This window comes from Ranitomeya variabilis, chromosome 4 (genome assembly GCF_051348905.1).
Source record: "Ranitomeya variabilis isolate aRanVar5 chromosome 4, aRanVar5.hap1, whole genome shotgun sequence".
Classification (NCBI taxonomy): Eukaryota; Metazoa; Chordata; class Amphibia; order Anura; family Dendrobatidae; genus Ranitomeya; species Ranitomeya variabilis.
This window is the reverse complement of record NC_135235.1, coordinates 293139080-293162699: the sequence shown is the minus strand read 5'-3', so window position 1 is coordinate 293162699 and position 23620 is coordinate 293139080. Positions and strand designations below refer to the sequence as shown.

General features: G+C 45.3%; 1 protein-coding gene across 2 annotated transcripts in view; it reads left to right on the top strand.

The window, feature by feature from the left end:
* Positions 1-22422, top strand: part of HACL2 (2-hydroxyacyl-CoA lyase 2) — a 34437-nt gene extending 12015 nt beyond the window's left edge. For both annotated transcript variants that reach the window (XM_077250193.1, XM_077250192.1), the window contains exons 7-16: positions 6474-6573; positions 6799-6896; positions 7018-7154; positions 8118-8252; positions 16193-16307; positions 16546-16715; positions 18174-18244; positions 18732-18803; positions 19687-19792; positions 21227-22422. In XM_077250193.1, the coding sequence (XP_077106308.1) occupies positions 6474-6573; positions 6799-6896; positions 7018-7154; positions 8118-8252; positions 16193-16307; positions 16546-16715; positions 18174-18244; positions 18732-18803; positions 19687-19792; positions 21227-21405 (1183 nt within the window). In that variant the 3' untranslated portion in view covers positions 21406-22422. The remainder of the gene's footprint in view (positions 1-6473; positions 6574-6798; positions 6897-7017; positions 7155-8117; positions 8253-16192; positions 16308-16545; positions 16716-18173; positions 18245-18731; positions 18804-19686; positions 19793-21226) is intronic.
* The last annotated feature ends 1198 nt before the right edge of the window (positions 22423-23620 follow it).

The following is a 23620-nucleotide window of genomic DNA, read 5'->3' as shown; positions in this document are numbered from 1 at the left end:
CTTACATCCGTACAACTGGCAGAATTCTTGGAACACTTCCGCTTCGAATGCAGGCCCCTGATCGGTCAGTACTTTCTCTGGGTAGCCATGGGGCCTACAAAAGTGCTGCTGGAAGGCCCTGGCGGCAGTCCTAGCTGTTAGATCCTTGACAGGCACAACCACCAAAAACCTGGAGTAGTGGTCCACGATGGTAAGGGCGTAGATATAGCCCGACCGGCTAGGTGTCAGCTTCACATGATCCAGCGCGACCAGTTCGAGCGGCCGTTTGGTGATGATAGGCCGCAGGGGAGCCCGTTGACTGTCACGGTCCTTCCTGCGCAGACTACATGGACCACACTCCCGACACCACTTCTCAATGGTTCTCTTCATGCCAATCCAATAGAACCTCCCTCGGAGCAGCTTCTCCAGCTTCCTCCATCCGAAGTGTCCGGCTCCATCATGGTAGGCTCCCAGAACCATGGGCGCATCTCGCCTTGGCACCACTATGTGCCACACCAATTCATGAGTACGTGGGTCGATGCTCCTCCTGCACAACTTGCCATCATGGATAAACAGTTTGCTTCTCCCCTTCCACAGCTGTTGGGTTTCTTGTGGATCATCTGGGCCAGGGTGCAACCCAGCCTGCGTCAAGAGTTCCTTCACCTGACGGACCGCGGGGTCACTATCCTGGGTTTCTGCCCATCCATGGTGGGGCAGGGGATTCAGCGTGGCATCCGGTTGGTTCTTGTGCCTGTTCTTCACATGGTGAGAGTTCTGAGTGGCTTTGGGGCGATGGAAGGCAGGCAGCTCCACCTCTTCAAGTGCCTCCGGGTCTTCTCCCACTTCTGGTAAATTGGGCATTCGGGACAGAGCATCAGCATTGGCATTCTGGTGTCCTGCCCGATATTTGATGGTGAAATCATAGTTGGACAGCCGGGCCATCCACCGCTGTTCCAAAGCCCCGAGTTTGGCAGTATCCAGATGCGTTAGCGGATTGTTGTCCGTGAAGACGGTGAATTTCGCGGAGGCCAGGTAGTGCTTAAACCTCTCTGTCACTGCCCAGACAAGGGCAAGGAATTCCAGTTTGAAGGAACTGTAGTTGTCAGGGTTCCTTTCCGTGGGACGGAGTTTCCTGCTGGCGTAAGCGATCACTCTTTCTTTGCCTTTCTGGACTTGAGACAGCACGGCTCCTAGTCCCACATTACTGGCATCTGTGTACAGCACAAACGGTTGGTCGTATTCGGGGTAAGCCAGTACCTCTTCTCCCGTCAGCGCCGACTTCAAGCAGGTGAAGGATTCCTCCAGCTCCCCGTTCCAGTCAAAGGGGGTGTTCTTCCCCTTGGTCTTCTTTGGTTGGCCCACCAACAGGTTTTGCAAGGGTGCGGCCTTCTTGGTGAAGTCTTTAATGAACCTCCGGTAATAGCCTACCAGCCCGAGGAACTGCCGGACTTCGTGGAGGTCACTGGGCTTTGGCCAGTCCTTGATCACTGTGACCTTGTCGGGGTCTGGGGCCACTCCTTCAGCGCTCACCACATGGCCCAGGTACTGCACTTTAGGTTTCAGCAGATGACACTTGGACGGTTTCACTTTTAGGCCGAAGTTGGACAAGGCTTCAAACACCTCGGCCAGGTGCTTCAGATGGTCTTCGTAGGTTTTAGAGAAGACTATGACGTCATCCAGATATAGCAGCACGGTTTCAAAGTTCAGGTGTCCCAGGCAGCACTCCATCATCCTCTGGAACGTTCCGGGAGCATTGCACAATCCGAAGGGCACGTAGTTGAACTCACAGAGACCCATTGGCGTCGTGAAGGCCGTCTTCTCTTTGTCCGCCTCCGCTACAGGAACCTGCCAGTACCCACTGGTGAGATCTAAGGTAGAGAAGTAGTTAGCAGATTTTAAGGCAGCCAGAGACTCCTCTATCCTGGGCAGTGGGTATGCGTCCTTATGTGTAATGCGATTCAACTGCCTGTAATCAACACACATCCTCATTGTACCATCTTTCTTTTTAACAAGGACTAACGGAGCTGCCCAGGGGCTACAGCTGTCTCTCACCACCCCAGCCTCCTTCATTTCCCGTAACATGTCCTTGGCACACTGGTAATGAGCTGGGGGTACAGGGCGATATCTCTCTTTTATGGGTCGGTGATCTCCCGTGGGGATGTGATGTTGGATCCCTTTCACCTGCCCAAAATCTGAGGGGTGTTTGCTGAATACCTGCTCGTACTCGTGTACCACCCTGTAAGCCCCCTGTATTTGATGAGATGGGGTAGAGTCAGTGCCCACATGCAATTCCCGACACCAGTCTTTCGAGTGCTCTGCAGAACCTTTGTTCTCCGCCACGTTTGACGGGACCAAGGGTTCAGGTGTCTGTATCACACTATTATTGACAGTGAACAGTTTGGAAAGCGTGGTATACTTGGTTAGGTGGACCTCTTCCTCCCCACAATTGAGGACACGTACGGGCACTCTCCCCTGTCGGACGTCGACCACCCCCCGGGCTGTCAGAACAGTAGGCCTATTGTCTGAATATACAGGTTCCACCAAGGCCTGGTAGTCCTTACCCCTGAGGCCTATGGCTGCTCGACACCATATTAACATTTCACTCTTGGGGGGTATCGCGATGGGGTTTGAATCACTCACAGTGACACGACCAATCTCACCACCAGTCAGCTCTACCTGCTGTCTCTGCATCAGAGCTCTGATTTCCTTCTGCAGGGCACGTTGCTCACTGTGGCCAGCGGTTTCTGCCACCTGTTGCAACAAAACAATCACTTCTGCAAGACCATTTTCTATAACATTAGTACCAAGAGTCATCATGGGATTACATTCTCGACGATCAATATCTACAATCACAATCCCTTGGGCTTTCAATTCCACCCGCCCCACTTTGATGGTGACCTCCTTATACCCCACTTGTGGCAACGGCTGACCATTACTGGCGATTATGGTGAAATCATCGTCAGGGCCACGAGTAATATCAGCGTCCTCCCAATACCGTTTGTAGAGCACGTAAGGTATAGTCGTCACCTGAGAACCGGTGTCCAGCAAAGCATTCAAGGGGATTCCATCAATCACTACAGGGAGAACTGGTCGTCCTCCAATATACTTGGTTCTCCAATGCTGCGGGCCTGACCGTCCTACTCCTGGGGGTTGGCCCTTTGCCCCAGGGGTTGCTCGTTTAAAGGACAGTACCTTGCAAGATGGCCCACCTGGTGACAGCGGCGGCAGATGGGTCGTCCATCCTGGTGGAAGCGATCGTCGGGCCTGCTCCTGGTCGGCGGAGTCCTCCTCTGTCGCATCCAAGGGACATCCTCCGGGCTGGAAGCCAACTGGATCTTCTCTTTGGGGGCCTCCTGTAGGGACTGCACCGTCCGGGCCAGGGCAGCAACGCTCTTGGTTAGCTCTTGCATCTGGAGACGGAGTCCTGCAGGGGAGTCGTCCTCGAAGCTCTGGGCGTCGGCCTCCGCGGCAACTGGGGTATCCGATGCCACCTCCTGGTGGTATGTGAGAGCGGGGCGCCTGGGTGGTACTGCGCGGCTGGGCTGTCGCTCCTGCAATGCCTGGATAGCTTTATCTTTAAACTGCGCAAAAGTCAAGTCTGGATTTTGCATGGCCAGGAAGTGCAATTGGCCCCGCTGGTGACTGCACGGGAGCCCCTCAATGAACCGCTCCTTCAGGATTTTATCCTCATCCTGCATGCTGCCGGGGTCACTCTGCTTAATGGCCCGCATCGCTTCCTGGAGATTAAGGGCATAGTCCCGTAAGCTATCCTGTGGCCTTTGTTTGCATCCATAAAAAGTCAGTTTAATTTCTGTAGCAGTGCGAGTATCAAAGGTGGCTTTAAGCTTGGCAAAAATCTGTTGTGCAGTTTCTTTATCCTCAGCGGGCCAGGATTTCAATTCTCTCAGAGCCGCCCCAAAGAGTTGGCCGGTTATCATATGGACCTTCTGAGGCTCGGTTAGGGGATAGAACTCGAGCAGGCTGCAGAGCCCCTCTTTAAAGTCAGTGAACGTATGCGACTCCCCAGAGTATCGCGGAAGCCAAGCCGCTCCGGGCAGGTACGGCATAGAGAAGGGCATTATGGCTTTTGTGTTAGCGGCAGCGTCCGGCTGGTTGGGAGGAACAGCGGGTTCTGCGGCTACCGGTGGTGGTATTAGGGCCGCGGCTCCGTCCGCTGCGGGGACCGGAGCTGCCCCTGCGTCCGCGGCTGCGACCGCCACCTCCTCTCCTCCCGACTCAGACATGGCTGTCCCTTCCTCCCACGAACCTGCTGGAGGTCGGAGTTCCTCTTCCGGGATTGGCGCCTTACCGCGCTTTCCGTTCCGCGCTTCTTTTGGCTGATTCCGCCCACGTAGCTAAGGCTCCTCCCTCCGTGCGCGGCAATGGCGAATTTTGGCGGTAAATGGCAATACACAGTCTTTTCAATAAAGTACAATTCAAGCGCAATAAATCACAGTTCCAAGGCACACATGACCTGATTCTTCAGGCTTAAGTAGATCCTGTTCGTGACGCCAAGTTGGAGCGCCCCCACACCGCCGCAGGGCCGAGGGGTACCCGGAGCCGGGCCTCTGGGATCTCAGTCCTGGGGTTGTCACGGTGGCTAGACCCGGTCCGTGGCCCTGTCTGTCAGTGGGGGACGTCCGGTGCAATAAGTGGTGTTGTAACAGTGCAGTTGTGGGGTGCGGGTCGCGGTAAATAATGAGGACACCAGGTTGCAGTCTCTTTACCTCTTTACTGAAGGTTTTGGAGACCTCAGTCCAGAGCGCTGTTAACTGGGTTGTCAGAGACCGGCCGGTCCAAAGGCACATCAGGAGTTCTCTTTACAGGTGGGAATCAGTGTCTACCTTCTAGCGCTATGTGTTGTAGTTCTTCCCTGCTGAGCTCCCGGGATAGTCCTCACAACTGTTTCTGTCTGTCTCTGATGTTCGCTTTCTCCGTCCCCCAGATGATATGGTAGGACGCACCCGTATGACGGGGTAGGCCTGGAGTTCTTCCGGGACCCTAGAGTCGCCCCTCTCCCACAGCTGCCTCCGTTGTCTGCTTAGGTGTTAAGTGAGACAGCCAACCTGTAATTAGCTGTCCGGCCGTGGTTTGCAGTAGTACTTAAAGTCTCTTACTTGCTCGGCGTTCCGGCCACCGACTGTTTGCGCCTCAGAAGGATGTTGCCTCGGTCTAACAGCACGACTCCTTCTGGTTCTAATTCCTCTTTACTGTATTCCCGTTGTTCACTGGTTTGTTCTGCTCTGAGGAGTCTACCAGGATCCCATCCCTGACAGGTCCTCTCACTAGCTCTTCCCAGCTACTTCTCCCTGTCTTCCTGTCCAACCCCCAGTTTTACCAGAGTTGTGAGGAGTGGCCTACTAGATAGGACCACCCCCCCTGGTGGCCGGAGTGTGAAGTGTGGTGTGAGTGTACCTGGTCAGAGAAACTCCTTAGTGCAATCAGATGTACCATAGCTCCCCATAGTGGCGGAGCCACAGTACTGCAACAACCAGGACTCTGGGGTGCTGCACTCACGTGACATTATGTCATGCAATCCCTGCGGCCAGTCATTGTTGGCTTCACTGTTCCCTCCTTTGGACATATCGCGTCATTGGAGAAAGTGTGAGAACAGCTGCAGCTTCCTCTTCCTCCGGATATCTGATCACATCTGTAGGAGGGAACAGTGAAGGCAGCGTTCAGCGGTTGCAGGGATCGCGTGACATAATGTGACGCAATCCCCGGTAGAGGCAGTGAATGACGCCAGTATTGGAGGCGAGTGTAAGAGTTATTGTTTTACTTGGGATTGATAAGGGTTGGCACGAGTAGTGGACAACCCCTTTAACTCTAATTTTCAGTTGTCTCTGAGTTAGTGGGTGGAGACTAGCTGCAATGATGTCTCGTAGAGATGCCCTATATGAGGGAGTCCTACTCTCCTGTCTTTATGCAGCACATTTTTCAGAAGCAGCATCTGCACTGAACAGTATCGCTGTAAATCTAGCACTGGGATGAGAGTAACACTTACTAGAAAACAGCAGTGCACCCGTCTCTCTGCTTCTCCTTTTCTCCTCCCCATTCCATAGACCTCAATACACGTCTGTGATGTGATCTCTCTCTAAGCTGGTAGATCATCTTGTTTTCACCAAGATGGATTTGAGCTGGGGTTTTTTTTCAAGATGAATGATGAGTTCAGGAGGCAGAGTGAAGAAAAGAAAAGGCTTATAAGTGTAGAAAAAAAAAATCAGATTTCTCAAATTAGATATATCACAAAGTTTCTTATGTTCATTTGTACTACCACCCATGGCCCTGAGACTAGTATATAGCACATTGAAATGGTAGACCACTACTGAAAATTGCACAGAAATTCCATATTCGTAAATGCAATTTTACCCCCTTTTTTTTATTTATTTTTTTTTAAATAAGTGATGGTAGGAACTGTTCTTTGATCCTATATTAGTAGGAATGGAGATGGGTCAGTATTATAACTATCACTATTTAATTTTCCCACCCCATAGGTACTTGCAGAATCATCTGAATAACCTGTTTGCTGGAGCCTGGGAGCCAAGAGACACTTCTCCTCTTCCCGTCTCCATCCCCAAGGCCACGACTGAGCAGGTCAGGGAGTTGGAGCCCCAATGGGGGTTGAATACTTTTGTTATTTTGTAATAACTGCTTGTAATTAATGAATGTGGGTCACTTATTGGGGATTCAGCCATTTGCTTCCTATTTGGGTTTTCTCATAAATCACTGATATATCTCCCCCTCCAAAAAACTCCATATATGGTAGCTTGTGATGTCCGATATCGATTCAAATCAATCTTGTGCTTTTTGGTTCTGCAGATCCAGAAGTGTGTGGAACTGTTGAGCCGCGCTAAGAAACCTGTCTTGATCCTGGGCAGTCAGTGCACTCTGCCCCCGACACCTGTGGACAATCTCAGGTACTACACCTTAGTGCCCTACTATAAGGCTGGTCCGAAAAATGAAAAAAAAAAATCCAGAGAAAAGGTATCGGGACATTAGAGCATTTCTCCCTAAATTAATGTTTTTCTCATCCTTCAGGAAGGCCTTGGAAACTTTGGGTATCCCGTCTTTCTTGGGTGGAATGGCTAGAGGCATGCTGGGAAGAGACAGCCCCATACATATACGTCAGAACCGAAGGGATGCTCTTAAGGAGGCGGATTTAGTAATTCTGGCTGGTAAGGAGCTGCACCCAGCTAATTATTTTTAAAGAGTAACTCAACTTTTACTTTTTAAAAAATAATATTGTCCAGCATGAAAATTTATGAAACTTTCCAAACCACTTTATTAGGCTATGTCTTCCTTTCCATATAAAAAAAATGCGTGGAAGTTGCTTCCAAGCAGCTCATACTCCTTTGGAGTACTGGTACTGGCAGTGAGAGGCTCAGCTCAGCATCTGTCTCTGGGGTTAAGCTACTGAAGGAGATTGTTAGGGTAAGCAGAACACTCAGGTGTGGAGGAAGGTGTTGACCCTTTTATTGCCATCATCTGTACTTCACATAAGTACGTTCTGACTTCAGCTGCATTTATATCAGAACGTACTCATTTGGAGGACAGATGATGGCAGTGATGGGTCAGCCCCTGTCTCCTCCTCCTGCTTTATCAGACCAATCCTCTGCACCAGCTTCTTTCCAGAGTTAATGAGACGTAGTGCCTGAGCTGACCCATCACTGCCATCAACTGTACTCCAAATTGGGGAAAGGCAGGGGTTTGGAAACTACCTACAATTTTATTTTTTTTTATTTAAACATCGAAAAGATAAATCCATTAATAAAGTGATTTACAAATTTTTATAACTTTCCATGCTGGACAAAATTATTAAACAATAAACAAAACTTTAGTTACACTTTTAAGGGTTATCCTTAATCGTCTTTGGTGAAACTACTTATGTTCAGGTAAAAATTTAACTTCCAGACAGATATTTTTGTGCATAATGATAAAGTTCCAAACTGGGACACATCAATGTTGGGAGAGGTCTAAGGAGATAAATGAAGGTCACTGAAGTTGTAAACTTGCAGTCAGATTTCAGCTCAAACCATAGGACCATATGGCTGACCATATAAATGGACATCTTTGACTTTTACGACAAGTTCTCTCATTTGTAACTTCATCTCATCGTTCTCGTTTTATTAATAATTTAGGTACAGTGTGTGATTTTCGACTTTCCTATGGCCGTGTGTTGAACAGACGTAGTAAGATCATCGCTGTGAACAGAGACCGCTCTCAGCTCTTGAAGAACTCTGATATGTTTTGGAAGCCAACCGTTGCTATTCAAGGTAATATTTCTAAGTCCAAGAAGGAGTCTTTTCTTCTTCTTTTCTTCTTTTTTTTTTCTGGTTTGAGAATATAAATGTAAAGGACTTCTTCCAAGTTATCCCCAATATATAAGATGACTTATTGATCACTGTTGGACTTACCGTATATACTCGAGTATAAGCCGACCCGAGTATAAGCCGACCCCCTAATTTTGCCACAAAAAACTGGGAAAACTTATTGACTCGAGTATAAGCCTAGGGTGGAAAATGCAGCAGCTACCGGTAAATGTCAAAAATAAAAATAGATACCAATAAAAGTAAAATTAATTGAGACATCAGTAGGTTAAGTGTTTTTGAATATCCATATTGAATCAGGAGCCCCATATAATGCTCCATACAGTTCATGATGGGACCCATAAGATGCTCCATAGAAAATACGCCCCATATAATGCTCCATATTAAAATATGCCCCATATTAAAATATGCCCCATATAATGCTGCACAAAGGTTAATAATGGCCCCATAAGATGCTCCATAGAAACATTTGCCCCATACAATGCTGCATAAAGGTTGATGGCCCAATAAGATGCTCCACACATTATGGCCCAATAAGATGCTCCACACATTATGACCCCATAAGATGCTCCATACATTATGGCCCCATAGGATGCTCCATACAGTATAGCCCCATAAGATGCTCAAAACATTATTCCCCATAAGATGCTCCACACATTATGGCCCCATGAGATGCTCCATACATTGTGGCCCCATACAGTGTGGCTCCATACATTGTGCCTCTATACATTGTGGCCCCATACATTGTGGCTCCATACATTGTGGCCCCAAACATTGCGGCTCCATACATTGTGGCCCCATACATTGTGGCCCCATAAGATGCTCCACACATTTGCCCCATTTGCTGTTGCTGCGATTAAAATAACATACTCGCCTCTCTTCGCTCAGGCCCCCGGCACTTGCGATAGTCACCTTCCACGTTCCATCGCTGCGCTCTGCTCTGTCTTCCATCCTCTGCACTGACTGTTCAGGCAGAGGGCGGCGCGCACACTAATCGCGTCATCGCGCCCTCTGACCTGAACAGTCACAGCCAGAGGACGGAAGACAGAGCGGCCCGCAGCGGTGGAACGAAAAAGGTGACTATCGCGCAATGCTCACCTCCCCCGTCATACTCACCTGCTCCCGGCGCGGTCCCTGGCAGCGTCTCACTGTCAAATGGTCTCCGGGAGCCGGTGGCATCTTCCTGTGTTCAGCGGTCACATACCGCTCATTACAGTAATGAATATGCGTGCATATTCATTACTTTAATGAGCGGTACCACGTGACCGCTGAACACAGGAATAGCTGCCCGGAGACCATCGAACATGCAGGGACCGCACCAGGAGCAGGTGAGTATGTGACAGCAGCCGCTCCCCCTCACCCGCCGACCCCACGCCGACACTGACTCGAGTATAAGCCGAGAGGGTCACTTTCAGCCCAAAAAAGTGGGCTGAAAATCTCGGCTTATACTCGAGTATATACGGTACCATTGGTGGTACTCCCATAATTCCAGATCTGTCTGACAGTCCTATAATGAATGGATCATGTAGGGTTCTGCAGATCCCCGTGCTTGGGACTGGTGGGGGTCCAAGTGATTAATGCATTTTTTCCTATCCATTGGATATGTGATAAATTATAAACTTGGTACAACATTTTTTTTATAAAGATGGAAGACCATGAAAAAATGAAATTGTGGATGTTTCACAGACTGTTCCATAGATTTATTAATAATGTGACAGAACCACACTAAGACGCATAGTCAATAAAACAAGTTTGTATTATGTACCCAGATTTAGGTCTGTCTGCATTAGGCCCTATGTTATATTGACCCTATATTTTTAAAGACGAACTGTCACTTGCTTTAAAAAATCTAATTAATACTTTGTAAAAATCCATGAGCGCTTCTGATTCTGCTGCACTTTTCCATTTAACACCCCGTCGTTCCATTGCAGAGACATTCACATTTGTTGCTTTTGGAGCACTATGTGAAATCTCTGCTTGATGTTCCAATGGGATGTTTCTTTAGAGTCTTCTCTGGGGTCATCATCCCTCCCTCCTAGACACTGCCAATTACAGCTCTGCAGCTGTTTCAGATGGTACCGAATTGTTATCCGCAGAATCTTGGAGGGTGAGGCAAAAGTGAACGTACCCTGAGAAGACTTTGAAGAAATGCCCAGTTGGGCTACAAACAGATTTCACATACTGCATTCCAAAAGCAAAATTTGTGAATATCTCCACAATGGAGCGACGCAGCGCAAATTGTAAAAGAGCTGCAGAATCAGTGAGGCTCAGATAATTTTTTTTTTTAAATTCGTTTATTAGTACAGAATAAAACAAACATTGCACACATTTGCAATTATCATCATTAATTATACCATGGAATACAAATAGTTGCAAAGTATCGTCATATCCAGAGGTTACAAAGGAAATGGAGTGTGCATGTTAAATCATTAGTTCTTTATAAGAAAATACCTATTATACAACTTTAACAACTTTAACCATTAACAGTGAGTCGCCAAAAGGAAAACAGATTTAAATCCTGCTCTACAAGTGATGCCCCCAAAAACCACAAGCCCACCCTTCTATGTAAATGTTCAGTCAGTGCAGACTATAGAGTACGATAAGAGGAATTCCATCCACCCCATATCTTTTCAAATTTACCTGGACAACCTCTATTTTGATACATTGTTCTCTCATATGGGATAATCGAATTCACCAGATCAATCCAAACTCTAAGGGTCGGGGGGGAACCACCCATCCACCTTAACGCCAGTACCTTCCGTGCCAAAAAGAGCGTCTCTCGGAGAAAGATCCCAGTATAATGATCCCAGGTCTCCGTATCCCACACCCCAAACAAACAGGTCAATGGTTCAAGCGGGACAGGGATCGACAGTAAAGACGTTAGTAATGTCGTTACCTCTTTCCAGTAATGAAGAACTACAGGGCACCTCCAAATCATATGGATAAAATCTGCATCATGCGTATGACACCGTAAGCAATCTGACGAGTGTAGGCGACCCATTTTAAAGAGTCGTGTCGGGGTCAAATAGGTCTGATATATGATATATAACTGGGTCATCCTATTATTGACTGATGGGGAAAATTTAGTTGGAGATTCTAGAATATCTTCCCATTCCTCACCCAGTACATCGGGAAGGAGTCCCTCCCACTTCCCCTTGACGGAGTTGATGACAGATCCATCTCCCACGGATAGTAAATATGTATATAGAGAGGAAATGAGTCCTTGAGGACCCTGTGAGTTAAGGATGCCTATCAAAGGTAAAGAAGAGATCGCCCGACCCGTACCTACATTTCGTATGTGCGATTGGAAAGCTGACCTTAGTTGTAAATAACAGAAGAATTGAGACCTCGGGATGTTGAAATTATTCTGTAGTTGTTCAAAGGTTACAAAAAACCCCTGGTCATGTATATCGCTTAACGAGAGAACACCACAGGAGATCCAGAACTTAGTAGATGGGTGATTTAGTAATTCTGGTAGATAACTATTATTCCACAGTGGCATTTCGGCTATGACATCTACAAATTTAATAATTCTTTTTATTTGTCTCCATATTAATCTTGCCAGCCGGAGCAGAGGTAACAGACGACAAGCACTAACTTTCTCTATCTCCAAGAATCCCAGTGGGCAATCAATCCGGGCAGAATGAATTAAATGACTCTCGGAGTTAGGTAGGGAGCTATTAGGTATCCACTTGCTTATCGCCTTAGCCTGCCCGGCAAGTTAATATAGATAGAGGTCTGGTAGGGCCGCCCCACCCCCCTTTTTGGGTCTCTGTAGAATAGATAGTTTGAGTTTGGGCCTGGTCTTCCCCCATATAAAGGATGTGATTAAGGAGTTTAAATTTGCAAAAAATGACTTAGGTATTGGTACAGCACTATGTTGAAAGCAGTAATTAAGTTTGGGAAGTAATATCATTTTAATTAGATTAATGCAGCCTGCAACAGAGAGAGGGAGTTTGCTCCAGGTTATAAATTTAGATTTGACCAAATCCAACAGTGGATAAATGTTAAGTTGTAGGTCTAACCGATTATATTGAGACATATGAATACCCAGATATTTGAAGTTGGAAACCACAGGTAGCGATGTGAGAGTCCCGAGACAGGGAGCTGAAGTATGAGATAAAGGCATCAGGGCAGATTTATCCCAGTTTATATATAGACCGGAGAATTTACTAAATTTATCTATGGTCGCTATCACTTGTGGTAGTGTTTCTTCTATTTTATCCATGAATATTATCATGTCATCAGCATAAAGGCCAATGGTATCCACACGGTCCCCAATATATATTCCCTTGATATCCGTGGAGGATCTTATGCGTATTGCCAAAGCCTCTATCGCAAGGGCAAAGAGATCCGGGGACAGAGGACATCCCTGACGGGTTCCCCTGTGCAAGGTAAAAGAATCAGAGATGGAGTTATTTACAATTACACGCGCCCTGGGATTCCTATACAGTGTGTCTATCCCTCTAATAAATTTCTCTCCAAAACCATATTTCTGTAGACACGCAGAGAGAAAAGGCCACTCGAGAGAGTCGAACGCCTTGGCCGTATCCAACGATGCCAGCGCCCAGCTATTATCCGGCTCTAGGGAGCTATATTGAATGACCGATTGGACCTGCCTGATATTGATAGAAGTACTTTTCCCAGGCATAAAGCCGATTTGATCTGAGTGTATAAGGTCTAATATGAGCTTATTTAGTCTAGTGGCCAATATTTTAGTGAAAATTTTGTAATCTACGTTTACTAGTGATATGGGGCGATACGATCCACATTCCAGAGGATCCTTCCCTTCTTTTTTAAGTACAATAATGTTTGCATCATAAAATGTTTCAGGCATGGATTCTCCCTCCCATATACTCCGAAGTACCTTCAATAAGAGTGGTGCCAGGTGACCCCGATATTTCTTATACAGCTCAATAGGAAACCCATCAGGTCCAGGGGCCTTCCCAGTAGCCATATCCATTATAGCTTGCTCTACCTCCTCCAAAGTGAACTCCGCCTCCATAAAGGCTTGCTGAGCTGGACTCAGAGAGGGGAATGTTATGTCCGATAAATAGTCTACACATTCAGGAACACCAAAACCACTCCCAGACTTGTATAAAAGTTTATAGTAGTTGTGAAAACACTGGAGGATCTCCTCAGTAGAGGATACCAATGAACCATCAAGTGCCCGGATCTGTAGTACTGTATTAGAGGTGTTGTGTTGGCGTACTAAAAAAGCCAATAGTTTACTGGCCTGGTTCCCCAATTCGAAATAGGATTGACGAGTAAAAAATAATTTGCGTTTTGATTTTGTGTCTATATGCTCATTATATAACCTTTGGGAAGTAAGCCATGCTTCCCTGTTGCCACTAGTTTGATTGGTTACATAAGCGGCCTCGGATTCCTTCAGCCGTCGCTCCATCTCGTCATCCTCTCCCGCCGTCATCCTTTTAATATAGGAAATTGTGGAGGACAGACATCCCCTTAGATATGCTTTTAGAGTATCCCAAAACAGACTAAGATTTGAGGGGTCTGGGTGGGTAAAGATAAAACAGTTCAGCTGATCTACCGTTCTATCGCTAGAATCTATTAATTTCAGCCAAAAGGGATTCAATTTCCAGGGTATAATATTATTTGACTGACCGTATTTAAGTTTAAGAATAACTGGGCTGTGGTCCGATATCCCCCTATTGCCATGCTCAACACTATCCACCCATAATGCCAGGTCACTAGATCCAAATATATAGTCTATACGAGATAGAGACCGTCTAGTTGACGAGTGACAAGTGTAATCCCTTATCTCAGGGTGACGTATTCTCCATAGGTCCAGCCATCCGCTACCATTCATAAACAGTGCCAATTGAGAAGAGGATTGAGTAGAAGGGCCCCCAGACATCCCGTCGTCCAGTCTCAATCTATCTAAGGAATTATCCATGACTAAGTTAAAATCTCCCATACAAATAATACTAGCATCAGGATAATTTACGGAGAATCCCATTGCCATGCGGAGAACCGATATATTAGCTGGGGGTGGGTTATAGACGCACAGTATCACGTATTCCTGTGTGTTAATAAAGGCATGCACAAAAACAAAGCGACCTTCGGGATCTCGTCTTGTCTCCCTGGCATCCCATCTAACACTTCTATGGATTAGCAGAGAGACCCCTCTTGAATAGCTGGTATGAAATGCGTGAAGGGACCACTGCACCCATGGCTTTTGTGTACACTTAGCTGTGTCCCCGGTCAGATGTGTCTCTACAAGTGCTACAACATGGGGATGATACCGTTTAATCTGTGAAAATACCTTGATTTTTTTACGGGGAGTCTTAATACCCCGTATATTCCAAGTCATGCATATAATCTCAGACCCCATACCTACACTTAAGAAAAGGAATAATATACACCATAGCTCGTGTAGAGATCAGGGACACCACGCAGAGCACAGAATTATCAATGGCGACTATCAAACATATGAAGCAGTCAAAACTGGTGTAAAAACCCAAACAAAACAAAGCTCGAACAGTGGAGGAGTATAGTCCTACACTCCTACAGTCAAATAGAAAAGGGGATACCCTCACTGGAATCAGCATTCGGTATTGTTGATAAGCTCAACACCTGTACGGAGAGCTCCATTTTGTGTTGCCATTAGATAAGAAAGATTGCTCAGGAGTCCGGCACATTAGACACCTTGTATGTTCGTAACCATTCGGTTACCTCCGCCGGATCTGTAAAAAACAAGGAAGAGCTTTCATGCACAAAGCGGAGTCGAGCTGGGTAAAGCATGGAATAAATGATGTTTTTATCCCTGAGCCGCTTCTTAACTTCCACAAATCGAACTCGTTGTTTTTGGAGCTCCATGGAGAAATCCGGGAAAATTGATATAGTAGCATTGTTGAATTTAATAGGGCCCTTTTGCCTCGCCAGGCGGAGTATCGCATCTCTGTCTCTGCAGTTAAGAAGACGCGCCAAAAAGGGCCGGGGTGGAGTTCTGGGGGGAGAGGCCTCGTTGGGACCCTATGGGCCCTCTCCACAGAAAATGTTGAGGAGAATTCATCCCCCAGGGAGGTTTTAAGCCAATCCTCTAGGAATTGCTCAGGTTGCTGACCCTCCGAGTGCTCCGGCAAGCCAATAATTCGAATGTTATTACGGCGCAGTCTATTTTCCAGGTCGTCTGCTTTTTGTTACCCAGGCGTTCACGGACCCGGCGGCTTTTGACAGTTTAGTTTCCATAGGGGTGATGGTGTCTTCTATCTGAGACACTTACTGCTGGAGAGCGCGCTGCAGTGATGGCTGCCATCTCCCCAGGCGCCGCCGCTGCCCCAGACCCAGCACCTGTATATCAGCGTTCCACAGCGCTCCCGCTTCAGCGCAGGTGTCTGCCTCCTCCAGGGGAGATGTATTTGGCTCCGGTAACCGCCGGCGCTGTGTCCTGTGTGCTGGGACACGCGCCCCAAGATGGCCGCCGCAGCCCAGGGATTTTACCGCCCGTCCAGGCCACTTCACCTCCCGGCGTCTCAGGGCTCCGAAACTGTCGCTTCCGGGGATCGCCGGTCTCCTGGGGTCTTAAGAGCACCGTTCCAGCCGGTGCAGAAGGTGAGTCAGGGGATTTATGGTAGGATTTAGTTCAGGATGACCGGAGCTCTCCCGAGGTGCGTCCTCTCTCCTTGACTACATAGCCACGCCCCCAGGCTCAGATAATTTTACAAGATATTCAATTCAGCTTTGTAAAGCAAATAATAGCTTATCTTTGAGAGTAGGCACATAGCAAAATAGCAGTTTCTCTTCAATTACCGAGGAACAAGTGTGAAATTCTTAAACAGCATTTGGCTATGCTCAAAGCTATTTCTTGTATAGAAATAACTATCTTCTCAGTAGACATTTCTCAGACTGTTTTTCCCTTCTAGGAGATGCTGGATCATTCATAGTTAGTCTTGCAGAAGGACTCCGCGGATACACCTGTCCCTCAGACTGGACAGAAGGCCTTAAAGCTGGAGACATCAGTAAAGAGAAGGCAAACGAGTAATGTATCACCATTACAGATGGAAGTGCACTGGATTTTTCTCTTTCCATATGTTATTATGGATTCAATGTTGAGCTGAGATATCAGCACTTCCAACTTGAATTTTTTTTACCTGCTCTCGATCAGTAATGGCTCGTAGATGTGACAGTTGGCACATCCGGTAAATAGGTGATAAGCTGTGTAGACTGGAATACCTATTTAACAATGGCTCCTTTTTTTTAATTTATCAACCTGCAGACAAAAGGCTGAAGAGAAAACTGAACGGCATCTAAATCCTCTGAAAGTTCTGCATCTGGTGGATGAAGCTCTGCCGGAAGACAGTATCATAGTAGCAGATGGTGGGGACTTTGTAGGCAGCGCTGCTTACATTCTGCGTCCAAGAGGACCTCTGCGCTGGCTGGATCCAGGTAATATTAATGAACGAAGCTGCCATCACTTTATATATTTCCATTCATGTCTTGTCAAGGTTGCCTTTTTTTCTTTTAAACAGTCCCTGTACCTTAGTGTCATTCTATATGGTAAGAGCCAGGTATTGGAGATGGTGCCGGTCGATTTGTATGACCCGATCCAGAGGCATCTTCGCTAATCTGTGGCCATCTCCTTTCCACCAGCATCCACAGCCCCTGTTTTTTGATTGTTCAGCCTGGCACGGCATCATTATTGCAGCATGGCGTACTTGACTGCCGTGCCAAGCCGACTAATCAAAGAAAGAACCACAGATGATTCCAGGTAGGAGGTAGTGATCAGGTCTCCTGTGCAGTAGCAACAGAATATTGACATTGCCAATGGACCAGGTCCTGAGAATTCAGAGCATTTCTACTAGGTATAGCAATTTTCACAATTCTGGGTACTGAGGTCCCTTGGACACTTCTATGGTCACTTTCAAGTCCTCTACAAGCACCCCAACGTCTAATGCTGGTATTAGTAACTAGTCCATAATTGACCAATCTCAAAAAGTGTCTACGAGGTTCCTGGGGAAAAAAAAACAAAACAGGAAACGTCCCTGAAGAGTTGTCAGATTTCCCAGAAGCTGCTGAAACCTCACGGAAAATAGGTTTCGGGAGGATTACATGTTTGCCAAAATGCACATCTAGGGGCATGGCATGGAAGAGGTAAGTAGGGTCTGGGAAGAGATGTCCTGTGGGGTATGTTCTGAAAAGAGGCATGGCTATAAAGAAAATTCTTCACGTTTCTCCTGGACAGACATGATAAAATTGACAAATATGTCTGGATAAGTCCAAGAATGAAGGTGGTATCTAGTCAAAAAGAACCATGCCTTTGTGCTTTGCCTACAGTCATTAAAGGGGTATTCTAATATTATTAAATTACATTAGTTAGACAACATAAAAATATGCAAGTTTGCAGTTGACTTCTTTTTCTAGCTGCTGTTATTATCCTGCAATTAGAGCTTTTATTTTACACAGTGTACAGCATGTTTCCATCAAGCTTGGCCACCAGAGCTTGCATGAGAGTGTGAAGCAGTTTAAATCCAGGAGAGGAGTTAACTCCTAAGATCCCAGCCACCTCTCTCTAGTCTATTTATTTCTGTGCAACAGTTAGCTGTTCACCTGTCCCCAGATTTCACAATGCAAACTGCGTACATTATTACTCAGATTTTAGGCCTGATATGGCTGCTGTATTTCTATTAAAAATCCATGTTGGAGTGGCTGTATAATCCTTTCAGAAAGTTTTACAAAATCCTCACCCCTTCAGCCTGATTGACAGCTCCTCAGTGTCCCTCCTCCCTGGTGCTGCCGAGATTCAAATCATCAGATATATAACAATCTCTTTATTCTATCCCGCTCTATCAGTGACAGATTTATGGAGACACGGATGCAACTCACTGATTTCTCTTTTCACTTCAGGTGCTTTTGGTACTTTGGGAGTTGGAGGAGGATTTGCTTTGGGAGCCAAACTTTGTCGGCCAGAATCAGAGGTACTAGAACTCTCCACACTCTACACGGAGTCTTAGGACCCAATTTCATTTTTGAATTTGTGCATTTTTTTGTTGGATTTTTAGTGTTTTGCTACTTTTATTTTTATTTTTTGCACCTTTTCATCTTTCCATTTGTGCTTTTTTGGAGTTTTTTTTTGTCTTTTGTTCGTGGTTTTTTTTTTTGTTGTTTTTTTTTAGTTTGCAACTGTTAATAGGTTTTATAAATATTTTCTCCTGATTCGTTATTTCCATATCTTTTTGAAAAGTCGCCAATATACTCCAGTTCCCACGTGGATTTGATGTAAGTTAGATATTTTGGTTTAGTTTTTGCTCCATTTCACGAAACGTGGTTTTTTTTTTTGTACTGAACAGTCTGGAAAAAAAAAAAAAAAAGATAAGAAGGAAAATGATAAATTGAGGCCCTTATTTTTACCCGTAGATAACTCTATTTATGATTTATTTTTACAATTTTTTTTTTTCTTTTAAGGTTTGGGTTGTATTTGGAGATGGCTCATTGGGATACAGCATTGTAGAGTATGACACATACACTCGTCATAAGGTGAGCTGTGTTCTGTAATTTTGTTAGAAAATTATATGATCTTCATAGTTTACAGTCAAAATAATCGTCTTTATTATTTTTATTTCATCAATCAATAATGCACATGAAAATAAGCAAATTTGTAATATCTTATCAGAGAGATCTGATTCTTTCTACTACTACATTTAAAATTCTATGGAGGAGGAGCTAGAGGAAGACTAAAACCATAGTTACAGTTCTCCATAGAACTTTATGAGCACCAAGTGTCATCTCCTATCTCATTAATGGGAAAAAAAATCTGTAGTCACTGAAAACATACCTGTGAAATTAGAATTTTGAGAGTGAAAAATCAGTCCAGGAGAAGAAAGAAGCAGATTTATTTTATCATATATATTGCAAAGTTTCTTATTTTCATGTCCATTATTCATTCATGAAAATGTTATCAATGGGGATCTAATCTTTGTGACCCTCCCCCAATGATCCTGAGAATTGAGTAATGGAAGCCAAGAACCCGCCTCTGCAGACCCTTGTCTTGAATAAAGCTGAGGAGCACAGGTTCGACCTATGCTTCATTCATTGTCTATGGGACTTTGTGAAATAACCAAGCTTTGTGCTTTGCTTTCTCTCCCATAGGCAATGAATGAGGCGGAGGTCGAGCATGCGCACCTCTGCTTCATTCAGGGTGGGGCTCTGCAGAACTGGGTTCCAGAGCCTCCATCTTGGGATCGATCAGAACCCAGTGTACAGTAAATAATTTCCTTTTGCTTGGAATAAACCTTTAATGAAGATAATTTGTAATACAGAAATGGTTGCACAAATGGACGTAGCCTTAAAAAAAAAAAAAAAAAAAAAAAAATATTGAAAAAGTTAATACGATCGTAACGGCTGACCTCTTGCCTTCCAGACTCCCATTATTTCCGTTGTTGGAAATGATGCCTGCTGGAGCCAGATCTCTCGGGAGCAAGTTCCTATGCTGGGGAGCAATGTTGCATGTGGTCTGGCTTTTAATGGTAAGATGTGCCGGAGTCTTGTCTTTTCTTGCTGCTGTAGCACATGACAGCGTATGTTGTGTTGACTGTTTGTGGTGCCACTAAGCCATATTATAAATCCTCTGACCACTTAGGTTGACCTCCATGGGGCTGTTTCTTTTTCAGTCCTAACTATGAGAGTATGTTGTACAATGGAGTAAATAAAGTAAAACATACTCCTCTAACATTGCACAGGTCCCCCGATTGGTTCCATACATCATTTTTCTTTCTGTACAGCCATGTGACCACTGCAGCAAGTGACTAACTGCAGTGCTGACCAATGTGCCAATGACTGACTGCAGCAGTCAAGAGTCTGCACAGCCAGCCCAGGGTTTGCCATATTAGGTGTACTCTGACTGGCCAAACCAAAGGCAGGTGAACTTACCAACATTGATTATCCCCATATAATGGCGCCTGGGATTTAAGGCAGGAGGGTGAAGTCAGTTCTAGAAGTGGATGGGTTGGAAGCAAGGAAAATGGAAACAGTGGCTGACCTCCATTGTGACCAGGCCCAAATAGTGATGGCTAGCTGACTAGGTCAAGGCATCTCGAAAACGACATATCTTGTGGGGTGTTACCCGTCTGTTGTGGTCCATACCTACCAAAAATGATCCATGGGTGGACATCTAGTTTCAGGGTTATGAGCACGCAAGGCTCACTGATGTGAATGGGAAGTAAAGGCTAAGCCTTCTGGTCCAACAAAAAGAGCGACTGGAGGAGAAACTACTAAAAAGTTACTACTGGCTGTGATAGAAAGTTGTCAGACTGCACTCCTTGCTGAGTGTTGGGCTGCGTAGCTGCAGGCCGGTCATGGTGCCCAACAAAAGAACCTGCAATGGGCTCAAGAGCATGGAGCAATGGTAGACGTTGACAATGTTTTCTTTTACATCATGTAGATGGCGGGTAGGGAAGAGATGGGACCAGTATACATTATCAGCAAGAAGACCAGATAGTAGGGGCAATGTTTGGTACTGGCATCATGTGGTTGACACTGTGACAGGCATCCCTTATCTTGTAAAGACCAAGCACACGTCCCCATGGCAGTTTCATTCCATAATGGCAGAGGTCTCTATTAGCAGGATAATGGGTCCTGTTACATTGCAAAACTCAAGCACGGGAATGGTTAGAGGAATATGACAAGAAGATCAAGGTGTCAGGTTGATCAAGCTAGTGTAGGATGCTCTAGGAAAAGAAATCCGATCCATGGAGGCCACAGCTCTCTCTACTAACGTCTTGGGGATGAACACCTTGTCGGGTCAAGGTCTTAATGGGTCAAAGCGATGTTGGCAGCACAATTGGGACCTACACAGTATGAGTCACGTGGCTGATCGGTGTATATCGGGTGGTCGTTACTGACCCCACTCTCTTATCTATGAGTGAAGGAGCTGTTTGCAACCATACTTTATTTCTGTGCAGATTACCATGTTGTGGCCGACGGTTTTGGAGGTAAAGGTTTCCTGATCACTCGACAAGATGAAGACAGAATAGCTGACATCCTCAAGGAGGCTCAAGACACGTCCCGAAAGGGGAAAGCTGCACTGATCAATGTGCTCATTGGAAGAACCAATTTCCGAGAAGGCTCCATCTCTGTATAAACTCAATAATGATGAAAGGGCAGTATCCATATACCAAACCTACATGAATGGTTGAGCTCGCTGAACCTATTCTTAGACCCTCTACCTTACTTTTATGAGCTTTTAGCGATTGTGAGGCTCTATAGATTGCTTCATAGAGATTTAAAGTGAATCTTTTTATCATCGTATTGTTTTAAGGGCCCAACATTTTATTCCTAATGTATCTTTATAGATTTCAAATTCTGTACATATTCATAATTTAAAATGTAAAATTCAGGCTTCATGCAGTCACCACCAGGGGGAGCACAAGAGCGAATTCACTCTGTGTATACAGTAAGCTCCCTCTAGTGGTGGCTGCAGGCTGTCTGAATATTACATGTTAAAAGGAACCTGTTATCACATAATGAACCCCTAATTCACAGTGTCCTGCAGGATGGTCATCCTGTATGGTAGGTTAGGAGCTCATCTCCTCTTCTCACTCTTTTTTTTTTTCTCTTCTTCATTTTTGCACTTCTCACTCTTTTTTTTTTTTTTTTTTTTTCCTTTTCTCACTCCTTTTTTCACCCACTCCTCCAGCAGGATAGACACCGTTGTAGCTTCTCTCTGCTATCGCAGGTCCTCAAAGCAAATCCGATGTATCCCCCCGTTCAGCTAATAAACTAATACATTGCATATTTTACTTCAACTCTATAGCCTCATGTCTCCAGTTATAGGGAGCATGGCTTGGTTTTGGGGACCGAGTTATAACTTTTATTTTTTTAACTAATGTCTAACCAATACAGAATGTGGTGCAAGATTTTCTCAGGTAAAAACTGTGGACACAAGTGTGAACCAAGACTTCCCATGAATGTCTATGTTTTACGGTTATTACCATTCTTTTAAATATTTTTTCACAATCATTTAATTATTCCGATAACGGTAACTTAACCAGATGTTAATCGCATACTTGTTATTTATTAATTAAAAATTTGTTTTGCACTTCTTTTTTTTTTTTATTTTAGAAATATGGTATGTATAAAAATAAAGGTGTCATCGCCAGTCATGCTCCTGCTGCTTAAGTTGATTTCAAGGAAATTTCCTATTTTCTGTATTATTAAAAAAAAAAAAGGAAAAACCTAAAGGGGAAGGTTCACTGAAAATTGTACATTCACACTGAAGGCATCAAAACTATGAATTAACACATGTGGAATTATATACTTAACAGAAAAGTGTGAAACAACTTAAATTATGTCTTATATTCTAGGTTCTTCAAAGTAGCCATCTTTTGCTTTGATGACTTTGCACACTCTTGGCATTCTCTTGATGAGCTTCAAGAGGTAGTCACCGGGAATGGTCTTCCAACAATCTTGGAGTTCCCAGAAATGCTTAGCACTTGTTAGCCATTTTGCCTTCACTCTGCAGTCCAGCTCACCCCAAACCATCTCGATTGGGTTCAGGTCTGGTGACTGTGGAGGCCAGGCCATCTGGCGTAGTACCCATCACTCTCCTTCTTGGTCAAATAGCCCTTACACAGCCTGGAGGTGTGTTTTGGGGTCATTGTCCTGTTGAAAAATAAATGATGGTCCAACTAAACGTAAATTGGATGGAATAGCATGCTGCTGCAAGATGCTGTGGTAGCCATGCTGGTTCCGTATGCCTTCAATTTTGAATAAATCCCCAACAGTGTCACCAGCAAAGCACCACCACACCATCACACCTCATCCTCCACGCTTCACGGTGGGAACCAGGCATGTAGAGTCCATCCGTTCACCTTTTCTGCATTGCACAAAGGCACCGTGGTTGGAACCAAAGATTTAAAGTTTGGACTCATCAGACCAAAGCACAAAATTTCACTGGTTTAATGTCCATTCCTTGTGTTCTTTAGCCCAAACAAGTCTTTTCTGCTTGTTGCCTGTCCTTAGCAGTGGTTTCCTAGCAGCTATTTTACCATGAAGGTCTGCTGCACAAAGTCTCCTCTTAACAGTTGTTGTAGAGATGTGTCTGCTGCTAGAACTCTGTGTGGCATTGACCTGGTCTCTAATCTGAGCTGCTTTTAACCTGTGATTTCTGAGGCTGGTGACTCAGATAAACCTATCCTCAGAAGCAAAGGTGACTCTTGGTCTTTCTTTCCTGGGGCAATCCTCATGTGAGCCAGTTTCTTTGTAGCGCTTGATGGCTTTTGCCACTGCACTTGGGGACACTTTCAAAGTTTTCCCAATTTTTCGGACTGACTGACCTTCATTTCTTAAAGTAATGA